Here is a 22741-nt window from a genome sequence, read left to right on the forward strand (position 1 = left end):
AAATCTAAATCAGTGCCACCAGAGTCCTATATTGCACGAAACGTAGCCTTTCTGTTCATTTGTTTCTTTAATTTATTTCTATATTTATTTTTTATTTAACTGGAGGTATCTGGGTTGTTCCTCATGCCTTGTGAGGCAACAGCACAGTATTCCCCAACACCCCCTGCCAACTTTTACAACCTGTATAGTCGAAGAGCCAAAAACACCACTCTACACTGCTGTGAATGTTAGATTATTATTTATGCTTGTGTTCGCCTATTTGTGTTTAGCTGTCTGTGTTTTGCCGTTGGTAGTGTTCTTGGTTAGTATAATTTCCCCTTGCATGTTTGTGATTTAATATGTTCAGTGCTTGGCTGAATATTTGTGTATACTGCTTGATTGGATGTTTGTATATGAGTGTGCGTGCGTTGGTGTGTGGGTGCTAAGCTTATAAATGTCTAGTCTTTGCGTGGATACACTTGTCGATGTCAGTAAAACAATTGCCACTGGCAGACAAAAAGATTCTTTTAGTAACAACTGACATTTTTGATACACTGAAGAGACTGATAGCACAAACAAAACTGAGTCTCCTGTCTTCCTGTTTGTCATACTTTTCCCTGACCCCGTCAGACTCTTTCCAAGTCTGTTTCCTTTTCATCATTTCAAAATGGCTGTCAACTCTGCCCTCAGTAGAAGCAACAGAAAGAAACATTTTTCGTCATTCCGTTTCACGAAAGTGGTGAAGTACTTGGGAATCTGGCCTGGGGATTTATGAGCACAATCCACAGTTGTTTTTTTTTTATGTCCCGAAGGAGAAGCAATAAGGAATGGCTTTCAGAAGGCCCTGGAGCTAAAAGAGGACTGGACCCAGCCTAATGTTTTACACTATTTTCTATTTGTATTGTGAATAGTTTGCTAACCATTGTGTATATGTGCCTGTAAATATCGTGAAGAGAATCCGTTCTTACTATACAGTTGAATGGAACTACTTGCTGTATCATTTACTGAAATTTTGGAAGTTAAAAGGATGAATTGAATGATTTATATGGGGAAGAATAAAGTTATAATTTTAACATTGAATTGTCTTTGTTTATTTTAATGTTTATGCTGGCCACAGTGGCTTACCTTAAGAGCAAAATCTGCTGGGCAGAGGATTTTTGCTCCACACTACTATTTTTACTGATAGTACTGGTAATTGTGGATACACAAGCTACTTCGGTTGCATCAGCGATACATGAGCCATTTCCTCTCTAAATCTTTAACCATGTGAATGACATCATATTAAGCTCCTTTTATTTTCAGTAATGACTAAAACGTAATTTGTAACGGGGTCGGCACAAGTTGCTTAATCTAGACCGACATAAGTACGAGGTTTTCCATATTAACCACATTTTGAATAAAATTATCCAGCAATGTGCAGACAGTATAATCGGTATTAATTTACATTCTTTCATAATGCAGCGGCATAACTTAAACAGAAATTGAAAAAAACTTTTTGACTATATCATAGTGAGGTGCAGATTAGAAAAAACAAATGCCTTTAGCAGAAAATAAGTTTTTGTTGTGCGTCTCGCCATGAATAGCCAACAAAACCGCGGACCCAACCGCCTTGACATCTAAACGCACAACCTAGCGTTCATTTGTCCAATGCGCACGCGCGTCACTAGATACAGCAAGTGTGCGTGGTGACAGCTGCCCCGATGATATCGATGAACGGTGAGAGTTTTAAAACATACAAAAAAATATTTTTTCTGCGTAAATTTAATAAGAGAACATAAAGTGTTAGTGACTAACAAGACGAGGCCGTTATAATATTGCGAGAGAGTATACTTTCTCACATAAGACTTGCTGTCTTTTTTAGCATAGCTAGCTAGTTGACGCTGCCCGGCTGGCTGGCTAAGTTAACGTTAGCCGGTCGACTTGACCAGGACATTCTTTAGATATCTACCGTTAGCTATCTAACTGCTGCGTAAATTGTGTTCATGTATTAATAGCTGTCTGACAATGAAGAAATCTTGTAGTCGTGTCATAAAAGCTGCGTATTAGCGTATGACAACATTATGTTTTTTATATTTCATGCCCGTATAGCTAGCACGCTAAGTGGCTATGCAGCTGCTGACTAACGTTAACGTTAGATGTCCCTGTGTCTCTATGCTATGCTAGCTATAGTGTTAGCTAGCTAACGAGGCTGGCTAATTTTGCATGTGGGTAGCTATCTTGAGGAGCTATCTAGCTGGTTTGCAGTAACCACATGTAGCTTCTGTGATTTATATCAGTTCCTAGCGGCAACAGCAACCCGCACAGCAAACACGGCAAGAAGCATAAAAAGAAAACTAAGAAACACCGCAAAGGACCGAGCGGAGACGTCTCCAATTTGGAAATTAGGTGAGTGACTAACTTGGTGCTTTTCCCCGACAGTTAATATGGGGTGCTGTGATTGCGAATAACGGCGGCTGAGTTAACGGTCTGCTAAAACAGTGTGTGTGCTAAAAATACCTAGGGGGCGGCCGGGCGAGTCACTCTTCCAGATAAGCACATTGACTCATGCCTCTCGTTCTGTTCCTATTTTAACGTGGCCCGTGCACACTCGACAATGCGCGCTGTATACACATTCAGAGCTGGCACGCATGTAAATATGAAGAAAACGTTACTGACATTTAACACGCGACGCACAGCGCATATTCCAGAAATACTTTGACCGACATGGTGGACAGAAATATTGACGTATGCTCTCAGTAACATGTAAAAAAAAAAAAAACTTCATACTGGGTTTCACTAAAAGATACCAACAATTAATCTAAGAAGCCTTCCAACTGACGAATGTTGTTCCCGCTGCCTTAACAATGTCACAATAAGTACATAGATCTACACATCTGCACATTATAACTGGGACTTCCAGAGAAATTGCGGGGTTCACCCCCCCCCCCCCCCCCCCCCCCCCAAAACAAAATGTTTATTTTTTTTAAAGAATAGATATGTAGATATGTACCACCCGTTGGGGAGAAATGCTCATTTTCTAAATGTTTTTTTACAGGAGCAATACTCGCATAGCAATAGTAATATGTAATGCTGAACACGCCCCTGTGATTCCATTGTCCATCCACGACAACTGACCTGATTCACTCATGGTACCCCAACCGCTGTGTGGTAAACTGTATGGCTGTGACAATTCTTATTGGTGTATTTTGAGGTGCTGTGTTGTCTTTGAATCTGAATCTGCTTGAAAGGTCAAGTCCTTACTCGTTATATCCAAACATTCCATTTCACCTACTTCAGTGATATCTCTTTACTGGAGAACGCAATCTCATTTTCTGCTTGGGATTGGCATGAAAATACGGTGGATTGCCTTAGGAATTCACATGTGGTGAAATGTCGCCATGATAATTACGATAAATACACTTGAAAGAGTCTGCTTGAACATTACAGTTTCACGGAAGACGGGTGTCATTTTTAATCCGACAGAAATCATGTTGCAGAGCTGGTAGCCTTTTAATTGAGCCATGACCTTTTATTTACATTGAAAGTGTAGTAGATGTATATGGGGGTGTTTGATGTTTAGCATGCATTTTGCATACACTGTGTGATTAAGAAAACTGATCGGTTCTGTTCCCAATTCACATATAGGAAGTCTAACATTGATGCAGGGAATCTTGGGGGTTGTAGTATAGCAGGGGTGTGGCCAGCCCTGCACCTGAAGAGCTAAAGGACATGCAGGTGTTCAGTGTTGCTCAGCACTCACCTAACACACCTAGCGTGGGTTTGAAGAGTCACAGAACATCCCATGGCTCTGCAGGACCAGCAATGGCCACCCCTGCAGCACAGCATCTGTGATTGGCAGTGTCACGGCCAATAGGCAGGCCAGATAAGACATACCATAGATCGATGGTCTAGTAGTCTCTGTGTTGTGTGGGGGCTACTTTAATGTAAAAAGAAATAATAAATACAATTTCAGAAGGTTTAAATTTATAAATATTATTCCAAATCAAATCAAGATTTATTTTTGTAGCGCATTTCACAAACAATTGTCACAATACGCTTCACAGACAACCCTGGCCTAAAGCCTCACAGAAGCAAGCCTAAGGTTAGGGGCAAGAAAAAACTTCCATTAGACTAGCTACCTGTGATAGTATCATTGTAGTAGTCTACAGCCTCTCCTGCATTCACTGTGAGTTAATGTATCATAAAACAAGCATAGGTGCCCTTGAGCATGTGTGGTAAGTGATGACAAACGATAATTTAAGGGAGCAAGAACATTTTTCCACAACATTTTCGTATCTTCTTTGGATCCTTTTATATTTATTGGCATAAGGAACTCAGTGTGGGCATGCCTGTCAGGATTCACATAGCACACTAAACTAAACCTAAATGCATTTGTTAATGTTTCCTATGTTAAGATCATTGCCCGTTGTTACCTGATTGCTTTATGGATGTAATTGAAACTGTTAATTATAATTTTTAGCATCAACGAGGTTAATATTTTTTTTGTGGAATGTGGATTCTTTTTTAGGGGTGGTGGGTGGGGGGAAAGGTAAATCTGCCAGAGCACGTGGCAGCAGTGCACTCAATATTTCTCCATTTCACGGCTTCCGGAGCGGTCGGCTGGGGCGTCTGATCAAAGTGAACTCCTCTCTCTCCCGTAGCCGAATCCGCGGTGAACCATGAAATGACTGCTAAAGAGCAGAGACAATACGACGCACGGCAGACGGTGCGCCGCGCATTAAATCTGCGATTCGGAACGCCGGTTACTATGGCAACGTTACGTTTCCCCACCGGGGCACCTTTATTTAAATTATTATTATTATAATTTTTTTTTATTATTATTTTTTTTTCAGCAACAAGTTGTGGTCTGAAATGTTGTGTAAAATGAAAACAGGAAAACATTTGATGGTTGTCGTAAAATATCATTTAGCCATGATTTGTGTTTTAGAAATTGAAGAATGTCAAAGAAGTTAGCCTCACATTAGTTATTTATATCTGCTACCAGTACTCTGTAGACTCAAGAACAATTTATTTTACCCTTTTCAGGTTTGAAGGTCTTGCCCTTTGTAAGTCACTGTCAATTGCATCTGCAAGCCCTTGTGTATTCTATAGCGAGTTTTATTCCACGTTATAGCTACGGACTGGGTTATAGTTCCTCTGCACGATTTTAGGCCTTATTGGAAATTCAGACTGAGAAATGACAGTAAGCCATTTTAGAGTAATGAGAAAGACCCGCATGCTGGTGTGTAAAAATGGTGGAAATCCAGAGAAGGGGTTTCCTTAGACATATTAGTTTATTAACTCCAAAATGCTCAAAATTCAGAACATAAAGAACAAACATACACCGTGTGATTGAGAAAACCGATTGATTCTGTTCTCAGTTCACATATAGGAAGTCTAAAATCGATGCAGGGAATCTTGGGAGTTGTAGTACGCAAACAAGCGTTTCGGTGACAGACCTGCATCAGCGTCTGGATGCACAAGGGGAAAAAAGGTTCAGAGTTAAAAATAACATGACGCCCCGCTATAAGGGTGGGTGTCATTAGTTAATAGGTCACAGACGGTACTGAAAAGGACCCAACGGTCAGAGGTTCTACTACTGTGCGGTAATCATGTTACTGTAGAAAGTTCCCTTGCCTGAGGATTCTCCAAGACCGACTCTTAGGCTGTCGTGTGACTGGAGTGTTTTTTTGTGCTGGACCGCAACAGCGGGGCCTGCCCTACAGACGCGAATGTCTGTGACTGAGTGACTGACTGAGTGATGAAGTTACACCATCGGTCGGCCGAGTTATGAAGTTACACCATTGGTCGGCCGGATCACGTGTGTTAGGTCCAGCCGTATGCTAGGTTTTAGCCTGGTCTTGTTTGAGGAAGGTCAGGCTTGCGGCTTGTGTTTCTGAACGCGCGTGCACGCGCCGCGGTGACGGTTAGCTTGACGGGAATCGAGGCGCGGAGGGTTAGCGGGAATTCGGTGACGCCGCGGCGGGCTCGGAAACGGCCTCCTGGGAGGAATCCGCTTACTTTCTTTTCTCTTTTTCTCTCCTCCTTTTCACGCCCCGTTCTCTTTTTCTCTAATTTCTCTCTGTCTCCCGGCTCTCCTCAGGCGTTTCCCCCCCCCCCTTTTTTTCCTCCTCCTGTTTTACTGAAGTCTCAGGAAGGTTAAATTTACCCACAATGCCACAGTCACTTGAACTTCCACAGATCTGCACAGCCTGATGATGTCAGTCTGCATGTTAACACCTCACCTCGACACTACGGGAAGTGTGCTGTCATACAAAACAAGCAAATAGATGTGTCACCGTTTGCAGCCGGTGCGTGGTGCGCGATACGACTTTGTTTCTCATTTTGTGTAATTTACGAACTGCGTGCAGTTGTTTGCCCTCATGGGCCGCTGGTGAAAACACATTTTTTCTTTTGGTTTGGGTAAATTGGGAAAATTGGGAAAGGTGTGGGGGGGGGGGGGGACGGTGCTGCCAATGACCAAATGTGGTTTCTTTTGTTTTTGTTTCATACATCACAGTTCAAAATGAAGTGAAGGTGTGAACCAGTTTATATAACTGGAGAGTATATTTTGTCTTGTGACTGTGTTTTTGTTCCCCTTAAACACATTTTTTGTTTTTGTGTAATATTGTGAACAGTGTGTTTTTGTTCTGTTTATGTGGAGGGATTGAATAGGCCCCTCAGGGTTTTCTGCTCTCGCTGTGCTTTATCCTGCTTACTGTTCTGCTTATGGCCTTTCCCTGTTTTTAAATTGTGCAAATAAACAAACTAAACTGTGATACTGTTACCACTTTTTGCCGTGAAATTAAACTTCCTGTTTTCCTTTGTTTTGCCAGGCCCGAGAATCCCAGCTCTGCCGACCTGTGTCACATCCTCACAGTCCATAGATCCGCCTCTCCGCCGAAATCTCCCCCGAAATCTCCGCCTGAATCTCCCCCCGAATCTCCGCCCGCTCCCCCGCTCCACCTCTCTCAGAGCCCTCCGAATCTCCAGCACCCTGGCCCCCCGACCCCGTCCATACCCATACCCCAGCCCCGTCCCGCCATTGCTGCCCCTTGCCATCCACCATCCTCTGGAACACCACCCAATTCTGTTGCCCCACCGTTGGTTACACCGCCCACGCAGTTAAGCACACCACCCACTGCTATTGCCTCTCCATTGGTTACACCGCCCAGTTCTGTTGCCCCTCCATTGGTTACACCACCCACACAGTTCAGTGCACCGCCCAGTTCTGTTGCCCCTCCATTGGTTACACCACCCACACAGTTCAGTGCACCACCCAGTTCTGTTGCCCCTCCATTGGTTACACCACCCAGTTCTGTTACCCCTCCATTGGTTACACCACCCAGTTCTGTTGCCCCTCCATCGGTTACACCACCCACACAGTTCAGTGCACCGCCCAGTTCTGTTGCCCCTCCATTGGTTACACCACCCAGTTCTGTTGCCCCTCCATTGGTTACACCACCCGCGCAGTTCAGTTCACCACCCGCTGCGCTCGTCCTACCATCCCAGACACCCCCCTCGCAGCCCCTCAGCCCGCCCCCTCCCGACTTCACCCCGCCCCCACCCGAACTCCTCGGATCGGATGATGAAGAGCAGGAAGACCCGTCCGATTATTGCAGAGGTACCTAATCCCCGACCCCCCCCGCTCTCCAGCAACCAGCAACGCCAGTCCCCTGTTTGGTCATTAAATTTAACCTGTGGTTCTGGCCGGATTCAGGAAACGCAGTGCAAAGTAGTTTCCCTACAATGCATTTGATTAGCGAAATGTGTGTTTGTCATGAATAGGAATCAGTTCACAGGTATTTAATGCCTGCCTGTTGTCTTACAGATTGATAGAGGGGAGTAAAGATTTCCTTTATTATTTGGGTTACTGTTGGGCTACGTTGTTTTGCCTTTGAGCAAGGTAGCTATATTACATCAGCGAAGTCACCCTGAATAAGTGCATCTCGTAAACAAGTACACAATGTAATAATGCCCGCTAATGCATTGTCTGAGATAAGTACACATTCTAATGATATGAGCTAATGGCTTATTTTATTAAATTAATTTGTTTGTTCGACATTTCATTATGAATACGGACAGCGCCTCCTCGCCAGCTAAGATAAATCTAAAATCAAATATTTGAAATGCAAATTTTAAACGAACAAGATTATTCCATTACCATTACAATCATGCATTTGATTAGCTGAAATTATGGCTTTGAAATTCTCATCACAGTGACTCATTTTGCGGTATTAATTTTGCGCTCATTTTTGAATGTGTTCTGAAGGAACAGCATCTCCATGGGTTTGCTAATGGATGTTCTGGGGGCTAATTAAGTTCTGTTTAGGCTGGATAATGAACAGGAGGGTTTTGAAAATGGTGTCTCCACGATGGCGTGTGCTGTTTTTTTGTCCTTGAGGCGGGTACTACCCAGTGAAGATCGGGGACCTGTTTAACGGCCGGTACCATGTGGTGCGGAAGCTGGGGTGGGGCCACTTCTCCACGGTGTGGCTGTGCTGGGACTTGCAGTGAGTACTGCTCCCCGGAGCAGAGTCTTTATCAAGCGTCTTTTACTGTTTTCACGCGGGTTTGCAGTGGCTGAGCTTTACTTGCAGTAATTTTCCGATTGGATTAGGTTAGGGTGGCGGTGTTGTATAATGGCTTAGCCTTGTAACCTAAATGTTGCAGGTTCGATTCCCAGGTAGGACACTGCTGTTGTACCCTCGAGCAGGGCTCTTAATCTGCATTGCTTCAGTATATATCAAGCTGTATATGTTTATACTGAGTGCAAAAATAAAAAATAAAAAAATGATTTTTAAAACATTTTTTTTAAGTGCTACAGTAGTTAGTGTAAGTTGTTCTAGATAAGAGCATTTGCTAAACGCCCATGATGTAATGTGAGGTGTTTTGGGGAATTAAAGGTGGAATAAGGTGCCAGAAAACTGGCTGAATCCAAATGAAGCCTCAAGGACGTTCGTTGTGCTCTGCAGACCTCAAATTTGCGTGTGTGTGTGTGTGTGTGTGTCTGTGTGTGTGTGTGCTCACGCGTGTGTGTACGTGCGTGTGTGTGTGTGCATGCGTGTGTGTATGTGCATGTCTGTGTGTCTGTGTCTGTGTGCGTGTGTGTGTGTACATGCGCACATGCGTGTGTGTGTCTGTGTGTGCGTGTGTGCGTGTCTGCAGGAGGAAGAGGTTTGTGGCTCTGAAGGTGGTGAAGAGCGCTCAGCACTACACTGAAACAGCTCTGGATGAGATCAAGCTGCTCAGATGTGTGAGTTATTCCTCCGTCCCCCAACACGCTTATCAACATCAGCTTATCATGTGCCTCCATGCAAATGAGCTGCTGCACCTATAGACCAGGATCTGCCGCTGGCCTACAGTCAGATTCTTCCCTTGGCCAGATCTGCCGGCCTATCACGTGAATACTATGTTCTTTTAAATATCGGGACCGAAAATAGAAATACTTTTTAGTGCTGGGACCCAAATTAGAAATGTAATGCCTTTCTGGGACCCATCAAATATGCATACTAGCATAGCCTAGTGGACTACAGACTCATTCTGGGACCTATCTCACACACTTTAATGACCCATTTTGGATCCTGGCCCATAGTTTTAAGAAACACTACTTTATTGCCATGGCAACCATTGCATGGAAATCCGATTTGGTGAGCTCAAAACAACAACAGAAAAAACACAATTAAAACCCAGCAATATAAGTACATTCCACAGAATCTGCAAGGCACAGTTCCTGACCCCCTTACGTGCAGATACATCCATAAACCATGATTTCAGTTCAATATGTGGGAGCAACTCAGTTTTTGTATGACTCCTACATAGCCTGGTCCTACTATAATTATAGCAATAACAATAAATTAATAATGAGAGAGGGAAAGTAAAATATGCTTGAAGACTACCATTGTAAAATAAATAAACATCCAAATATAAAATTGTGAAAAGATGGCATGTGACAGAAACAAATAAAAACAGATCTAGAAAATGGACGATTAACGGCCCCTGTTTCTGTTGATCTGCTGCTCTTGGTGTCTTTTTTTGGAAGGGATCATTCAGTGAGAGCAGCTTTCACATTCATGTTGCTTTATATTCGCTGAGATTGAATTATGTCCTTTTGGATAAAGCAATACAGCACTCTAAACAGGGCAAAAGTGACTGCTTCCTATTCTGTCAGTTACATAAATCCAACGCATTTACTCTTTTGAAAAAAGCTCAGATTAATTTTACACATTTGTCAGTTGACCTTATACAGCTGGAGTCGTGTGCGTGCTTACTGTACTTAAAGATCCTCCCGATTAGCTGTATTGGATGCAGATGGATTGGTGCCTGGTGCTCCGCTGTGAATCAGGGGCTCATGTTGTCACAGCTGAGTCTGTCTGGGGTTTTTTTGAAAACACATTTTCACTGATACAGGAGAGGCATTCTTAGGACCATTAATAGCAGTCCTGCCCACGGTTGTGTTGGCAGCTGGATTAGAAGTACCTTTAACCCTTTAAGGACTGAGATCACAAATTATGTGATTAGAATGTCCTTCGCTGAACATTCTAATGCTGATGTCACAATCACTACTGATAACTGAATATAATGGAGTTCTGGAACGCTGACTTAGAATTTTGAAGAAAAAACAGAACACAGTCCTACAACCTACTCTTCAAAGGGTTAATAAGCAGTGCAGATGTAACCAGGTAGGGTAGGACATGTGGCTATTATTAGTGGCTGTGTCTGGTGATTAGTTGTAACAGTCATGAGACCATTCCCATTCTGTCAAGCCAGGTAACAGATGGCCTTGCAGAACAGGGATCGTACCAAATTGAGAGAATAATGATATTAAAATACTTTTTAAAAAATGATTTAATGTTTTGGTTTTGTTCAGTGATCTTTGTCCATAAAAACAACTGACTAAACCATAAATTGAGGTTTCCAGCCAAGCACTTTTAAGGTCTCCAGGGTGACCTTAAAAAAGTGAATTTATTTTTCTTATTTTCGGCAGTTAATGAACTTTTTTTTGTTTACCCTGATGCGCTCTCAGGTTCGAGACAGTGATCCCAATGACCCTCATCGAGAAACCATCGTGCAGCTCATCGACGACTTCAAGATATCAGGGGTCAATGGAGTGCGTATCCTTCCCAGAGTTCACCTGTACACCGCCCATTTCCCTCCCTCTGCGCACCTGCGGGGGGCGTCTGTAGCCACTCCCCCCCCTCCCTTGTTCCGTTCCCATGGTTACCGTGTTTGAACGTAGCTTCCCTTGACCCTGGACCCGCCTGTCAGACGTGTGCATGGTGCTGGAGGTGCTCGGCCACCAGCTGCTCAAGTGGATCATCAAGTCCAACTACATGGGCCTGCCCCTGATCTGCGTGAAGACCATCATCCGGCAGGTGCGCCACTGCACAGCAAACAGCTGTCTTCCCAACACTCTGCATGGACCAGAGACCTTAATACCTTTAATACTGTACAGCATGTGGCCTACTGCATGGCTGTTTCCCAATCCTGTTCCTGGAGATCTACTGTCCTGTAGGTTTTCACTCCAACCCTGACAAAGCCACACCTCATTCAAAACCTAGAGATCTCATTGAGCTGCTGATTAGTAGAATCAGGTGTGGCAAGTTAAGGTTGGAGTGAAAACCTACAGGACAGTATATCTCCAGGAACAGGACTGGGCAGCTCTGGCTTACAGTGTCACACAACAGGGCAGCTTCAGTATAGCTTAAGTGGAATACTGTTCATGTCAGTGGAATACAGCGCATGAAGTGCTGTGTCCACGTCCACCCCTCCCTTCCCATGTGCTTCTGTCTTCCCTTTTCCTCACTGCAGTGTTAACGGGGGGGGGGGGGGGGCTTTGGGGGGGGCACACTGAGGGTTGAACAGAAAACAAAGTCCATTAGAAACCAAAAAGGAAAATGGCATCCAAGCAGCTCCTCTCCCCTGTTCCCCCTCCCAGGTCTTGCAGGGCCTGGACTACCTGCACACCAAGTGCAAGATCATCCACACGGACATCAAGCCGGAGAACATCCTGCTGGACGTGACCGAGGTGTACGTCAGACGGCTGGCTGCCGAGGCGACCGTCTGGCAGCAGGCGGGAGCTCCGCCCCCTTCCGGGTCCTCCGGCAAGTACCGCGAATGCCTGTCCATCATTCATCACTTAATGATCCTGATCTGTGACATGATGGTGATACACACCACAGTGCTAAAGCAAGTGAGGGAACCGAAGGAGCCGTGCATGTTCTCCTTCAGCTGCGGTGGTAGAACATGTACGTCACTGACCCTCATTCCTGGTCCCGGTGGGCTGTGGAGCCTGTTGGGTTTTTTTGGTGTAACTCGGCAGTGAATTGATCAGCTAAAGCAGCTGATTACGCAAAATTTGTGTCACACTTCGGTGGTCTATAGGCACTTGAAGACCTACATCTCATTGTATTTGCTGTGGGACTTGCAGGGGTAGATGCAGGGCTGTTGTGTTGTGTGATTTGACAAGCTCAGGTTTGGATTAAATCACTTTGTGAGGATAAAAGAAACATTTTAATTATTCAACAGTAAAATTTGGGGGCAAATGTTGATTGAATTGAGGCCAGTCTTATGATTATAGTAGGTAGTTAAATTGTTTTCTCCTTTTTTTTGAACTCCTACTGTAAAGCATTTTTGAGTGTCTGTGTAAAAAGTTATGTGCAAATAAATTTAATTGAAATACAAATTGCCAGAAATCTAACTTGTTGAGCACTATAAAAGGCTAGCTTTGCTATGTCTTTCTTTCACAGATATTGTGAATAGCCAATTTACATTAAACCATGAGATCTAGCAAATGTCTTCAGTATCTCTCTCCGATATTAGTTCAAGTACTCCTTATTTCTTCTCTGTCTCTGTTTGGTTTCTAACTGTGTCCTTTTCCCTCTTTTTATTTATTTATTTATTTATTTGTTTATTTTACAACCGCTCCTGTTTCCTGTCTTTACTTTTTCCTTTCTGTTCTGATGGCAGTTAGCACCGCACCAAAGGAGAAGCAGGTATGTGCAGAGCCCAAAAAATCAAATGAAGGAAAAAAGGGAAACCTGTGTGTGTGGTGTGTGGTGTGTATGAGTGTGTGTGTGTGTGTATGTGTGTGCGCTCACGCATGTGTGCGTGTGTGCGTGTGCTCGCGTATGTGTGCATGTGTGTGTGCGTGCGTGCACGTGTGCATGTGCGCGTGCATCTCAGTGTGTGTTTGCGTGTGGTATGTAGTCTAGGAATATTGACCACAGGTCGAGAGTGTTTGGCATTGATCATGATTCACTTCTGTTTAGGTTGTTTTCCAGTATAGGAAGGAACACAAGTTTAAACAATTTAAAACAACTTGCACAGGTTTCTGTTTGCTTGTGGGTGCCATTAAGCTGGCTTCCTGGTTCTGACGGCGACAAAAAAGCTTTGAGAATCCACTCAGTGTAAAAGCTATTAGTGTGTGTTTCTGATGGTAGAAGGATGCCTGGTTTTGCCTCCTTGGCACAATCCTGTCCTGTACTTACAGTTTCAAGTGCTTTAAATTTAAAACCAGACAGGTACTGAGAGGTGCACATTAGAGTCAGTCAGAGTCACTTTGTCTTCTTTTGTGAGTGTTCGGCTGACTTGCTCCAACAAATTGTTGGTTTCAGTGAATTGTCAAGACGTTGAATTGCATTTAGCAGACGCTCTTATCCAGATCGTCTCCTTTGGCGTTTTTATTCGTAGTGTCTGTTATATACAGCTGGATATATACTGAAGCAATTTAGTTTAAGTGACTCCCTAAAAGGTTCCAATGGCAGTGATCTTCCTGGGAATCAGACTTGCAGCCTTTTGGTTACAAGCCCAGTTCTCTAACCATTGAAATACACTGCTGCCCCATAAACAAAATAAATATGCATATTTATTTATATAAATTTATCTTGATAAAGTTAAGTTTTTGTTAAGTTTCTCGAGTGCAGCTGCCACTGTAAGACAGGTGGCATGTCTGGGTGTGAACGTTGCGCCAGCTCACAGATGAACTACCATCCAGACCCGGGTCAAATACGTATTTGTTTCAGATTCAAATACTTTTCTGTGCTCTGTTGCTCTTGCCTGGTGTAATTGAGCCTGCCAGTATGACCAGAAGGCAGGGTTTGCTCTTTTTGAGAGTATTTTATTGGTTCCAATACACCAGACAAGATCAGTAAAGCGTAGAAAAGTATTTGAATCCAAAACAAATGCTTATTTTAACCAGGTCTGCTAGCCTCATAGTGCACTTCCTCATTCTGCATGGGACTTCCTACTGCTAACCAGAGTGATGCATGCTATTAAAGTAGCCTCGTCATTCTGTATGTTTTTCACACCATAACATGGTTTTTTTTGTGTGTGTGATTCTGAGACTTACAGTAATCCCAGGTAAACTAAACTCCAACTCAAAATAAATCACTGCTTTTAAATTTGGGAATGTGTTTTTAATTATTAGCATTTTATCCTAAATATTTTATATTATTCTGGCTTATTTTTATGGTTTAGGGTTTTAGTTCACATGGAGAGTATCTCCATTCAAGCTAATTCCAAGGTTTAATTTGTGTTTTTAGCCTTGGATGAAATAGCATGGTTCAGTGTTGGAGGAAGTAGCTGCTTTGGAGTTGATGCTTCAGGCTTAGGGGAAGTGGCAGCTTTGGAGTTGGTTATTGACCGTTAGTTGTCAAGCATGACTTCCCAAGCATAAGTCATAATGTTGTAAAATGATCACCTAATGCTCAAAGCCGGTTATGTTCCATGACACATTTAGTCAAACACGTGCTCTTGGTAAATGTCACGTCGCAAGGTGAAATCCTTAACGGTTGCTCCTCGATTTCCTGTGAGTTGACCCCTAGTTATGCAGCCCGTGACCCAAACCAGTCTGCCCATTGGAAGAAACGATGAAGACGTTTCTGACTTATAGCTACTGTGCTTAGAAACAGAGGTGCTCTGCTGCATAATGCTTCTGTCTGCCTCAGTATTTTTTAAGTCCTGTCTAGTCCTGTCCACTGTTCCATCTCTGGTTTTCCATGTTCAATCAGTGATCATCTGTCTTAATGAGCAGGGAAAATCTGGAAAACAAGGTGCTTAACTAAGAACTGTCCACGTAGAAATGGAGAATCAACATATTCGATTGAATTTCATGGTTTAATTCTAAGCCAGTGTTCTAGAACTCCACTGCTCTCAGTTACCAGCAGTGGCAGTGACATCAGCATTAGAATGTTCAGTTAACGACATTCTAATCGCACAGTATTCCTGATCTTGCACCGTTTGTGCTCTTGCACCTACCTTACAGGGTCAAGTCACGTGTCCCTTCTAGGAACAGCCATGTCGGACCCCGTTTGAGGGGCAACGTGTGCTGAGGTCCTGGGCTGTTATAAATACGTCGGCTCCAGGCCTCTACTGTACCGGAATTCTGCCGGAATGCTTTGGGAATACTGTATGCGTGCGGAAGTCCTCGGGTCCCGCTGCTGTCAATCACGGCTCGCTGTCTGAGACGGCTCACGGCCGTGTGAGTTCAGCGGGTCAGCTCGGAGAAGCTTGGAGACCCCCCCCCCCCCCCCCCGTCAGATTGGGGGGAGGGTGCTGTTTTACTGCCCTTCTGCAGTTTCCTGGCCCTTTAACCATAGCCCAGAATAGCAGCAGAGGGAAGGCGTGGTCTTACGGTGTCAGGTGACGCTATCATGCCCATTGGGGACTGCTCTCCGGTGATGTCTGTCTTTTGTTTTTCCGTCTTTCAGGCAACTACCTGTAGATTTGTTATTAAGCTTATTGCAGTTAAGCTGTGGTTCACGGAAGTAAACGAGTGGCTTTTGGAATATAAGAAGCACAGTGCCTTTGTGTGTGGAAGATTCACTCCTGTGTCTAGATTCCGTTGGGTTTGTATTTTTTATTTTGTGGTTGACGAAAGGGTCCTTTTTTAAGGCAAAATGAAATCACGAGCCAGTGTGCAATCACTGCACCAGTACTAATGTTGCCTTTGTTTGGCCTCACTAATCTTGTTAACCAACATCCCCCCCCCCCAATTTCTGTTTACTGTTGAGACCTGACGGGTCCTCAGAAGCCTGGGGTCCCCTAACCCTGCCCCTCCCCCCCCCCCCTCGCTGTGTTCAGACAGGAAAAGTGTCCAAGAACAAGAAGAAGAAGCTGAAGAGGAAGGAGAAGAGGCAGCAGACGCTGCTGCAGGAGAGGCTGCAGGACCTGCAGAAGATGGAGGGCGTGGACGGGACGCCCGCCCCCGATCTCATCAGCCCCCTCTGCTCCTCCTCTGCCCCCCCGGGGCCCGCACGCCCCACCCGGAGGCAGAGCCTGCTGCTGGACGAGGGGGGGGACCTCAACAGGCACGCGCACTGTAAGTCCCCCCTGCCCCCCCTCAAATCCACTGAGTCCCATTCCCCCTCTTACTCATCTTCTCCTGTCTATGCTACACTTCCCTACACCCCCAAATAACCCCTCTCTACCTTCCCTTCCACCCACATGTTAATTCTGCTGGCGAGGGATTATCACCAGTGCGTTATGGCCCGTCCAGTGCCCTCTCATTACCAGCTGCTCGGGACGCTGGTGATTTACGAGCCCGCGCCTGTTCTCTGTGCGCTAATTGCAAGTCACTCTGGATGAGAGCGTCAGCTAACGGCCCGAAATGTAATTGTTAAGTAGCAGTTACCAATTCTGTCCTGGGTTATTACACCCTTTCTTTTTTTTGCCTCTGTGAAGCACTTTGGGCTGCTGCTTGTTGTATAATAAGTGCTGCATAAATATAGCACTTAACTAAGTTTGCTTAGTTATTTATTTATTTATTTATATTTACTCAAGAATAATGGAGAATGAAACGTTCTCAACTCAACAGAAAAACACGCTCTTTAGAAAACTCAATCTGATCATTTATTACATCGATGTATGAAGCAGGAAAAGCACAAACGTTTTGCCGCCTTATTCAGTGTGCAACACATGTAAAAAATAGTAAAAATAAATACATAAAGCCCGTCCCGGGTCTTTACTGTCCAGTCCAGTGTGATGGACTCTGTCCAGTCCAGTGTGGTGGACTCTGTCCTGTCCAGTGTGATGGACTCTGTCCAGTCCAGTGTGATGGACTCTGTCCTGTTCAGTGTGATGGACTCTGTGCTGTCCAGTGTGATGGACTCTGTCCTGTCCAGTGTGATGGACACTGTCCAGTCCAGTGTGATGGACTCTGTCCTGTTCAGTGTGATGGACTCTGTGCTGTCCAGTGTGATGGACTCTGTCCTGTCCAGTGTGATGGACTCTGTCCTGTCCAGTGTGATGGACACTGTCCTGTCCAGTGTGATGGACACTGTCCTGTCCAGTGTGATGGACTCTGTCCTGTCCAGTGTGATGGACTCTGTCCTGTTCAGTGTGATGGACTCTGTGCTGTCCAGTGTGTTGGACACTGTCCTCCCCAGTGTGATGGACTCTCTCCTGCCCAGTGTAATGGACTCTCTGTAATGTTCTTCTCCACAGCGTCCCCCGGGCACTCGGTTGTTAACGGTAACGGCCATCCCAACGGCTCGGCCTCAGCCCTGGGCCCGGCCAGCCCGGAGTCGGGCTCCTCCTGGACGGAGGAGGGCTGTAACGGGCTGCTGCGTTTCTCCAGCCCCGGCTCGGGCCTGTCGGGTCTGTCGGGCCTGTCCGGGTCCCTGATATCACACACCTCCGAGTCCACGCTGTCCACGCTGTCGGGGTACTCCACCGGGCGGGGCAGCTCGCTGCTCTCCCCGCACAGTGAGTGTCCCCCCCTGCACCTCGCTCTCTGCTCTGTGTGTGTGTGTGTGTGTGTGTGTGTGAGAGTGTGAGAGAGACTGTGTGTGTCTGGATGGGTTTGTGTATGTGTGTGTGAGAGTGTGAGACTGTGTTTGTGTGCGTGTGTGTGTGTTTGAGAGTGTGTATGTGTATGTGTGTGTGTGTGTGTGTTTGAGAGAGTGTGTGTGACTGTTTGTGTGCGTGTGTGTGTTTGAGAGTGTGTGTGTGTGTGTGTGTGTGAGAGAGAGAGAGTGTGTCTGACTGTGTTTATGTGCATGTGTGTGTTTGAGAGTGTGAGTGTGTGTGTGTGTGTGTCTGTCTGTGTGTGTGAGTGTGTGTTTGAGAGTGTGTGTGTGAGAGAGAGAGAGTGTGTGTGACTGTGTTTATGTGCATGTGTGTGTTTGAGAGTGTGTGTCTGTCTGTGTGTGTGTGTGTGTGTGTGTGTGTGTGAGTGCATGTGCTCTCTGCTGCTCTCAGTCTGCACTGCAAAAAAAGTCTGTCTTAAGAAGTGTTTTAGTCTTGTAATGAGACTAAATTCTTTTTTTTCTCTTAAGTGGAAAATAGTAGCTTGCTTTAAGTAACTTTTTGCTTGACAAGTGAAATTATTTTTCCCCCATTGGCAAATCTTGAAATGGCTAAAACTGTTCTCCCTCATTAGCAATTTCTTTTGTATTATTTCGCAAAAAAGTAATAGAAATAATATTTAAATAGAAACTAGAGTCTAAATGTGAGACTAAAATACTTAAGCTAATTTTTTGGTATTTGCTTAAGGCTTTCTTTCTCCTCCTGTTTTGCATATAGTTTTTTTTCTGTGAATTAAATTTGCAGATACAGTTTAGCTGTGTATTAGTCTTCTCCCCTGTCCTATGAGCCGAAAGCCGGCCCTTAACTGAACTTGTGTGTGCCCCCCCATCCCTGTCCCTGCCCCCCCCCCCCCCCCCCTCAGTGTTCGGCGCGGCGGATTTCCTGGTGAACCCCCTGGAGCCCCAGAACGCTGATAAAATCCGTGTGAAGATCGCGGACCTGGGCAATGCCTGCTGGGTGGTGAGTGATCACCTGACCTAGCCCTTTTTTCTTTTAAAGGGCTGGTTCACCCAGAAATTAAATTAAGCCGTGTTTAATTTCTGTTAATCTGTCCATCCAGATAGTTTCTCTGAGATTTGACTTCTAGTTCTCTAGATATCCGCTGCAGCTGACTCTGATAATACAGACCTCAGTGGACACATATTTTTGTGGTGCTCAATGCACAAACATTTTCATTTATTTATCGAGCACCACAAATCTCAGTGAAACTTTCTGGATGGATAGATTGTGGTAACACCTTAATTTTAATCTTGGGTGAACTGTCCCCTTAAATTACTGCCACTGAACAGGGGACTGAAGCCTTGCTTCACTAAATAATCCAATTGTACAAATGTCTATATAAGAAATGTAACCTGTGTAAGTGGAGAAATGAATCCTCTAAATGACTAAAATGTAAATTATTATGTAAACGGTAATAATTTGAGGTAGGGCTGGGCGGTATACTGTAAAAATAATTATCCAGTAGTTTTTTTGAGCGCAATAACTGTCATCGCCACTGTGTGGAGTATTGCCTTTCTTTTCGTTTTCTTTTTTCCCTCTTTAATAATACCTGTTGCGGTAGCAAACAGCCAGAGCTCAGAGGCCACGTGAAATATGTATTGGGGTGGAGAAAAACACAGCGGGTAACCATGGTAACTGTTTAATGGCCCAGCGTTAATTCGAGGCCTCCTCCTCTTCCTCCTCATCCTCTTCCTCAGCACAAGCACTTTACGGAGGACATCCAGACCCGGCAGTACCGGGCCCTGGAGGTCCTGATCGGGGCGGAGTACGGCCCCCCCGCGGACATCTGGAGCACGGCCTGCATGGTGAGCACACCTACCGGGGGGGGGGGGGGGGGGGGGGGGGGGGGGGCGTCTCAACCGACGATTTCTGGAAACTTCCGTCACAGTCCAGTTAACACGGTGGGGGCTGCTAAGGGAAATGACACAAAGGCACCAGCCTTTCAGAAACGAAGGCAAAAACAACCTTGTGGGCTGTCTGGTGAAATGGGAATGACCTTTTCTATGTTGTTATATATAAGTGCTGTCATTTCTACTGAAAACAAAATGTATTTTTAAAACATACCATTTTAATAAAAAGCTGAGGGGCTGCACTTTTAAGGCTTTGTCCGAAACATTATGTAGGGCACTGTACAGTGCCTGACTAGACAGTGGTGAGGGCAAGCAGCTATAGCCATTGTTAGTCTTTTGTTTGTTATTTGGAGCACTACTCTGTGTGAATCATAGGGTCCTGCCTGTACCTGTGTGTCTGTCTCAAATTATATGTGACCTGTTATCTCGGTCTTAATGTGTAAAAATACACGCTATCCCCCTAGTCGCTCGGTTATATAAAAACAGCTTTATGGTATTTATGTACAGCCAGGGTAGCAACAACAAACATACTGCACACTGAACCTATACATTCGTTATCCGTTTGGAGTAACCGTGTGTAATGGCAACATTAAGATTGATTGCATGAATTTCAGATGTTTTATTTTGTTCAGATGTCTTGTGTGAACTCTGACAATGCTGAGCGTTGAAGCGGGGAACGTGTGCTGCTATTGCAGGCGTTCGAGCTGGCCACCGGGGACTATCTGTTCGAGCCGCATTCAGGGGAAGACTACACTCGAGATGAAGGTCAGTTTACTCATCATCGTCCTCTTGTTCGCAAGCGTATATATTAGTAAGCGATTTTCCTCGATACCTAGACACTTGCGCCTTTCGCGTGTTCATTACTCTTTAAAGTTTACTTCGGTGAACGTGGTTACATGTTCTGCTAATTATCTTTAAAGTGCATTTTGTGAAATCGCTCAGGTCTGAGAGCACAGAGCGGTCGTCCAGCTCTCCGGGTTTGAAGATGTTGAATGTGGGCAATTATCTGCTCTTGCGCTGGACCACCGAATCTCTCAGACTGTCAGTGCGGGAGAGTAATCGGCTGGGAAAACAGCGAGCAGCAGGGTCCGTCTCCGTACTGTAGTGAGTCAGCGTTTCTCAGGGAGGGCGGTAAACAGCTAGCGGACAGTTAGCGGACGCTGTCAGTAATCCAGAGTGGCCGGTATTTGGACAGGGGGCCGTCGGAGCGAAGCCTGGATGCTCTGGGTAGTGGTGCTGGTGGGCCGCTTGGGGGCACATTTCTCCTGTTAATGAGGAGACGCGGGCCATTATCCCTGGTACCGGGAGTGCTGCTGGGGGACCTTTCACCTTCCTAATGAGATGCTAATGCCAGACCCAACTCACGGCACTCATTAAACATTCTGTGGCCCTCTTCCCAAAGTCACATTACCCCCAGTCTCCTGCCCCCCCCCCCCCCACTCTCCTCCCACACCGTTTTTTAGATAGTCTGGCTAATATACCTGTCCTCCCCTCCCCCCATTAACTTAGAATGGGGTGGTGCCATCTGACACAGTTACAGCTAGGCATTACACATCTCCTGCTCATGTAAAAACATAACATTTAATGATTGATACAGATGCAGACTTTGCCTTTTGCTTTGTAATAAGTGCATATACCTATTTATGTTCTGTAGTCTACTCCTTACTGTCAGTGCACTTATGGTTTCCATGGCCTTTAGAGGTTAATCATTGACCCTGTCAGTGTTGAATGTGCAGTCCTGATGCTGCACTACCTTTATGAGTTGCTCTGGATAACAGCATCTGCACTGTAAACTCTGGTTGTAAATTGATGCCGGTGGGGCAGTGGGCATAACTGTCACGTGGTCGTGAGTTTTGTCACCTCTCAGATTTTTTTGCTGCTGTGTAAATCTTTCTCCTGTGTGTGTGTGCGTGTGTGTGTGTGCATGCCTGCGTGCGTGTGTGTGTGTGTGTGTCTGTCCGTCCTCTCTCCTCTGCGTGCTGCCAGATCACATCGCCCACATAATCGAGCTGCTGGGGGCCGTCCCCCCCCACTTCGCACTTTCCGGGAGGTACTCCCGCGAGTACTTCAATCGTAGAGGTAAAGAAAAAAAAGCATTTATATATATATATATATATGTATATATATTTATTTCACTGTCAGTAAACATTGTTCTGTTGTATTTTACTCTATTTTGTTGTATTTAACTAGTGTTGTATTTAACTAGTGTGTTTGTTTGATTATATAGACAAGACAAAACCACTTGCATACAGTGCGCATATATGTATGTTTTATATATTTCCCTGCAGGCGAGCTGCGGCACATCTCCAACCTGAAGCCGTGGGGCCTGTTCGAGGTGCTGCTGGAGAAGTACGAGTGGCCGCTGGACCAGGCGGCCCAGTTCAGCGACTTCCTGCTCACCATGCTGGAGCACGTCCCGGCCAAGAGGGCCACCGCCGCCCAGTGCCTCCAGCACCCCTGGCTCAGCTCGTAACCGCGCGGCGACGGTTGCTACGGTTACGCGCGGTTTGGCGGGCACCTGTCCCGTCGAAACCGCCAGGTCAGTCCAGAGGGATGAGACTCCACTTACCTGCTGTTACACAGGCCGGCATTTTCGATCTCTGTTTGAGTCGGGGGTTGTAGGGAAGTGGCGGTTTTAAAATTCTTCGTTGAGCCCTTACCTCAATCGATGGGACTTTTATTTAAACAAAAAAAAAAAAAACTGAAATAGCTTTACATTTTATGTAAGTTGGTAGCAATTTGGAAATTTTTGAGTTTTCCAATGAAATGTTATCTGTCACCTTGTTGTTGTTGTTGTGTCCCTTGTCACATATTTAAAAAAAATAGTGCCTTGTGTGTGTCAAAAGAAAAAAAAAGAAAAAAAGATTTACTGTGAGAGAAAACAAAAAGCTGTCTTCACCGTTTTTTTATACGTCGCAAGTTTGTCAGAGGAATGTTTGTTTTTTTTGAACATGCAATGTATGAAAGTCCACTAAATGAATTAACAACTTATCCCGTGTTCTTATGAATAAATTTTTTGAAACCTGACCTGGAGGTTTTGTCGTTTTTTCACCTTTTTTGTGAGATTCATTGGTTAGATTTATATTTAACTTTTTTTTTTCTTAAAACATGTACATTTTAAAACA

The 22741-nt window shown here is 44.9% G+C and overlaps 1 protein-coding gene across 5 annotated transcripts; it reads left to right on the forward strand.

The window, feature by feature from the left end:
- Positions 1-1631: 1631 nt before the first annotated feature.
- srpk3 (SRSF protein kinase 3) lies at positions 1632-22643 on the forward strand. Of its 5 annotated transcripts, XM_035380630.1 has the most exons (18): positions 1632-1695; positions 2256-2364; positions 6795-7156; positions 7232-7307; positions 7362-7582; positions 8363-8471; positions 9127-9214; positions 10985-11072; positions 11227-11333; positions 11897-12062; positions 12928-12953; positions 16042-16279; positions 17404-17664; positions 18629-18726; positions 19464-19571; positions 20312-20381; positions 21603-21695; positions 21905-22643. In XM_035380630.1, the coding sequence occupies exons 1-18, from the start codon at positions 1680-1682 to the stop codon at positions 22087-22089; spliced, it is 2421 nt and encodes an 806-aa protein (XP_035236521.1). In that variant the 5' UTR covers positions 1632-1679; the 3' UTR covers positions 22090-22643. The 5 variants fall into 5 exon arrangements, with proteins under 5 accessions (XP_035236521.1, XP_035236518.1, XP_035236520.1 ...); XM_035380627.1 differs by having other exon boundaries at positions 6795-7307; XM_035380629.1 differs by having other exon boundaries at positions 6795-7159; positions 7268-7582.
- The last annotated feature ends 98 nt before the right edge of the window (positions 22644-22741 follow it).

Source organism: Anguilla anguilla, chromosome 11, assembly GCF_013347855.1.
Source record: "Anguilla anguilla isolate fAngAng1 chromosome 11, fAngAng1.pri, whole genome shotgun sequence".
Classification (NCBI taxonomy): domain Eukaryota; kingdom Metazoa; phylum Chordata; class Actinopteri; order Anguilliformes; family Anguillidae; genus Anguilla; species Anguilla anguilla.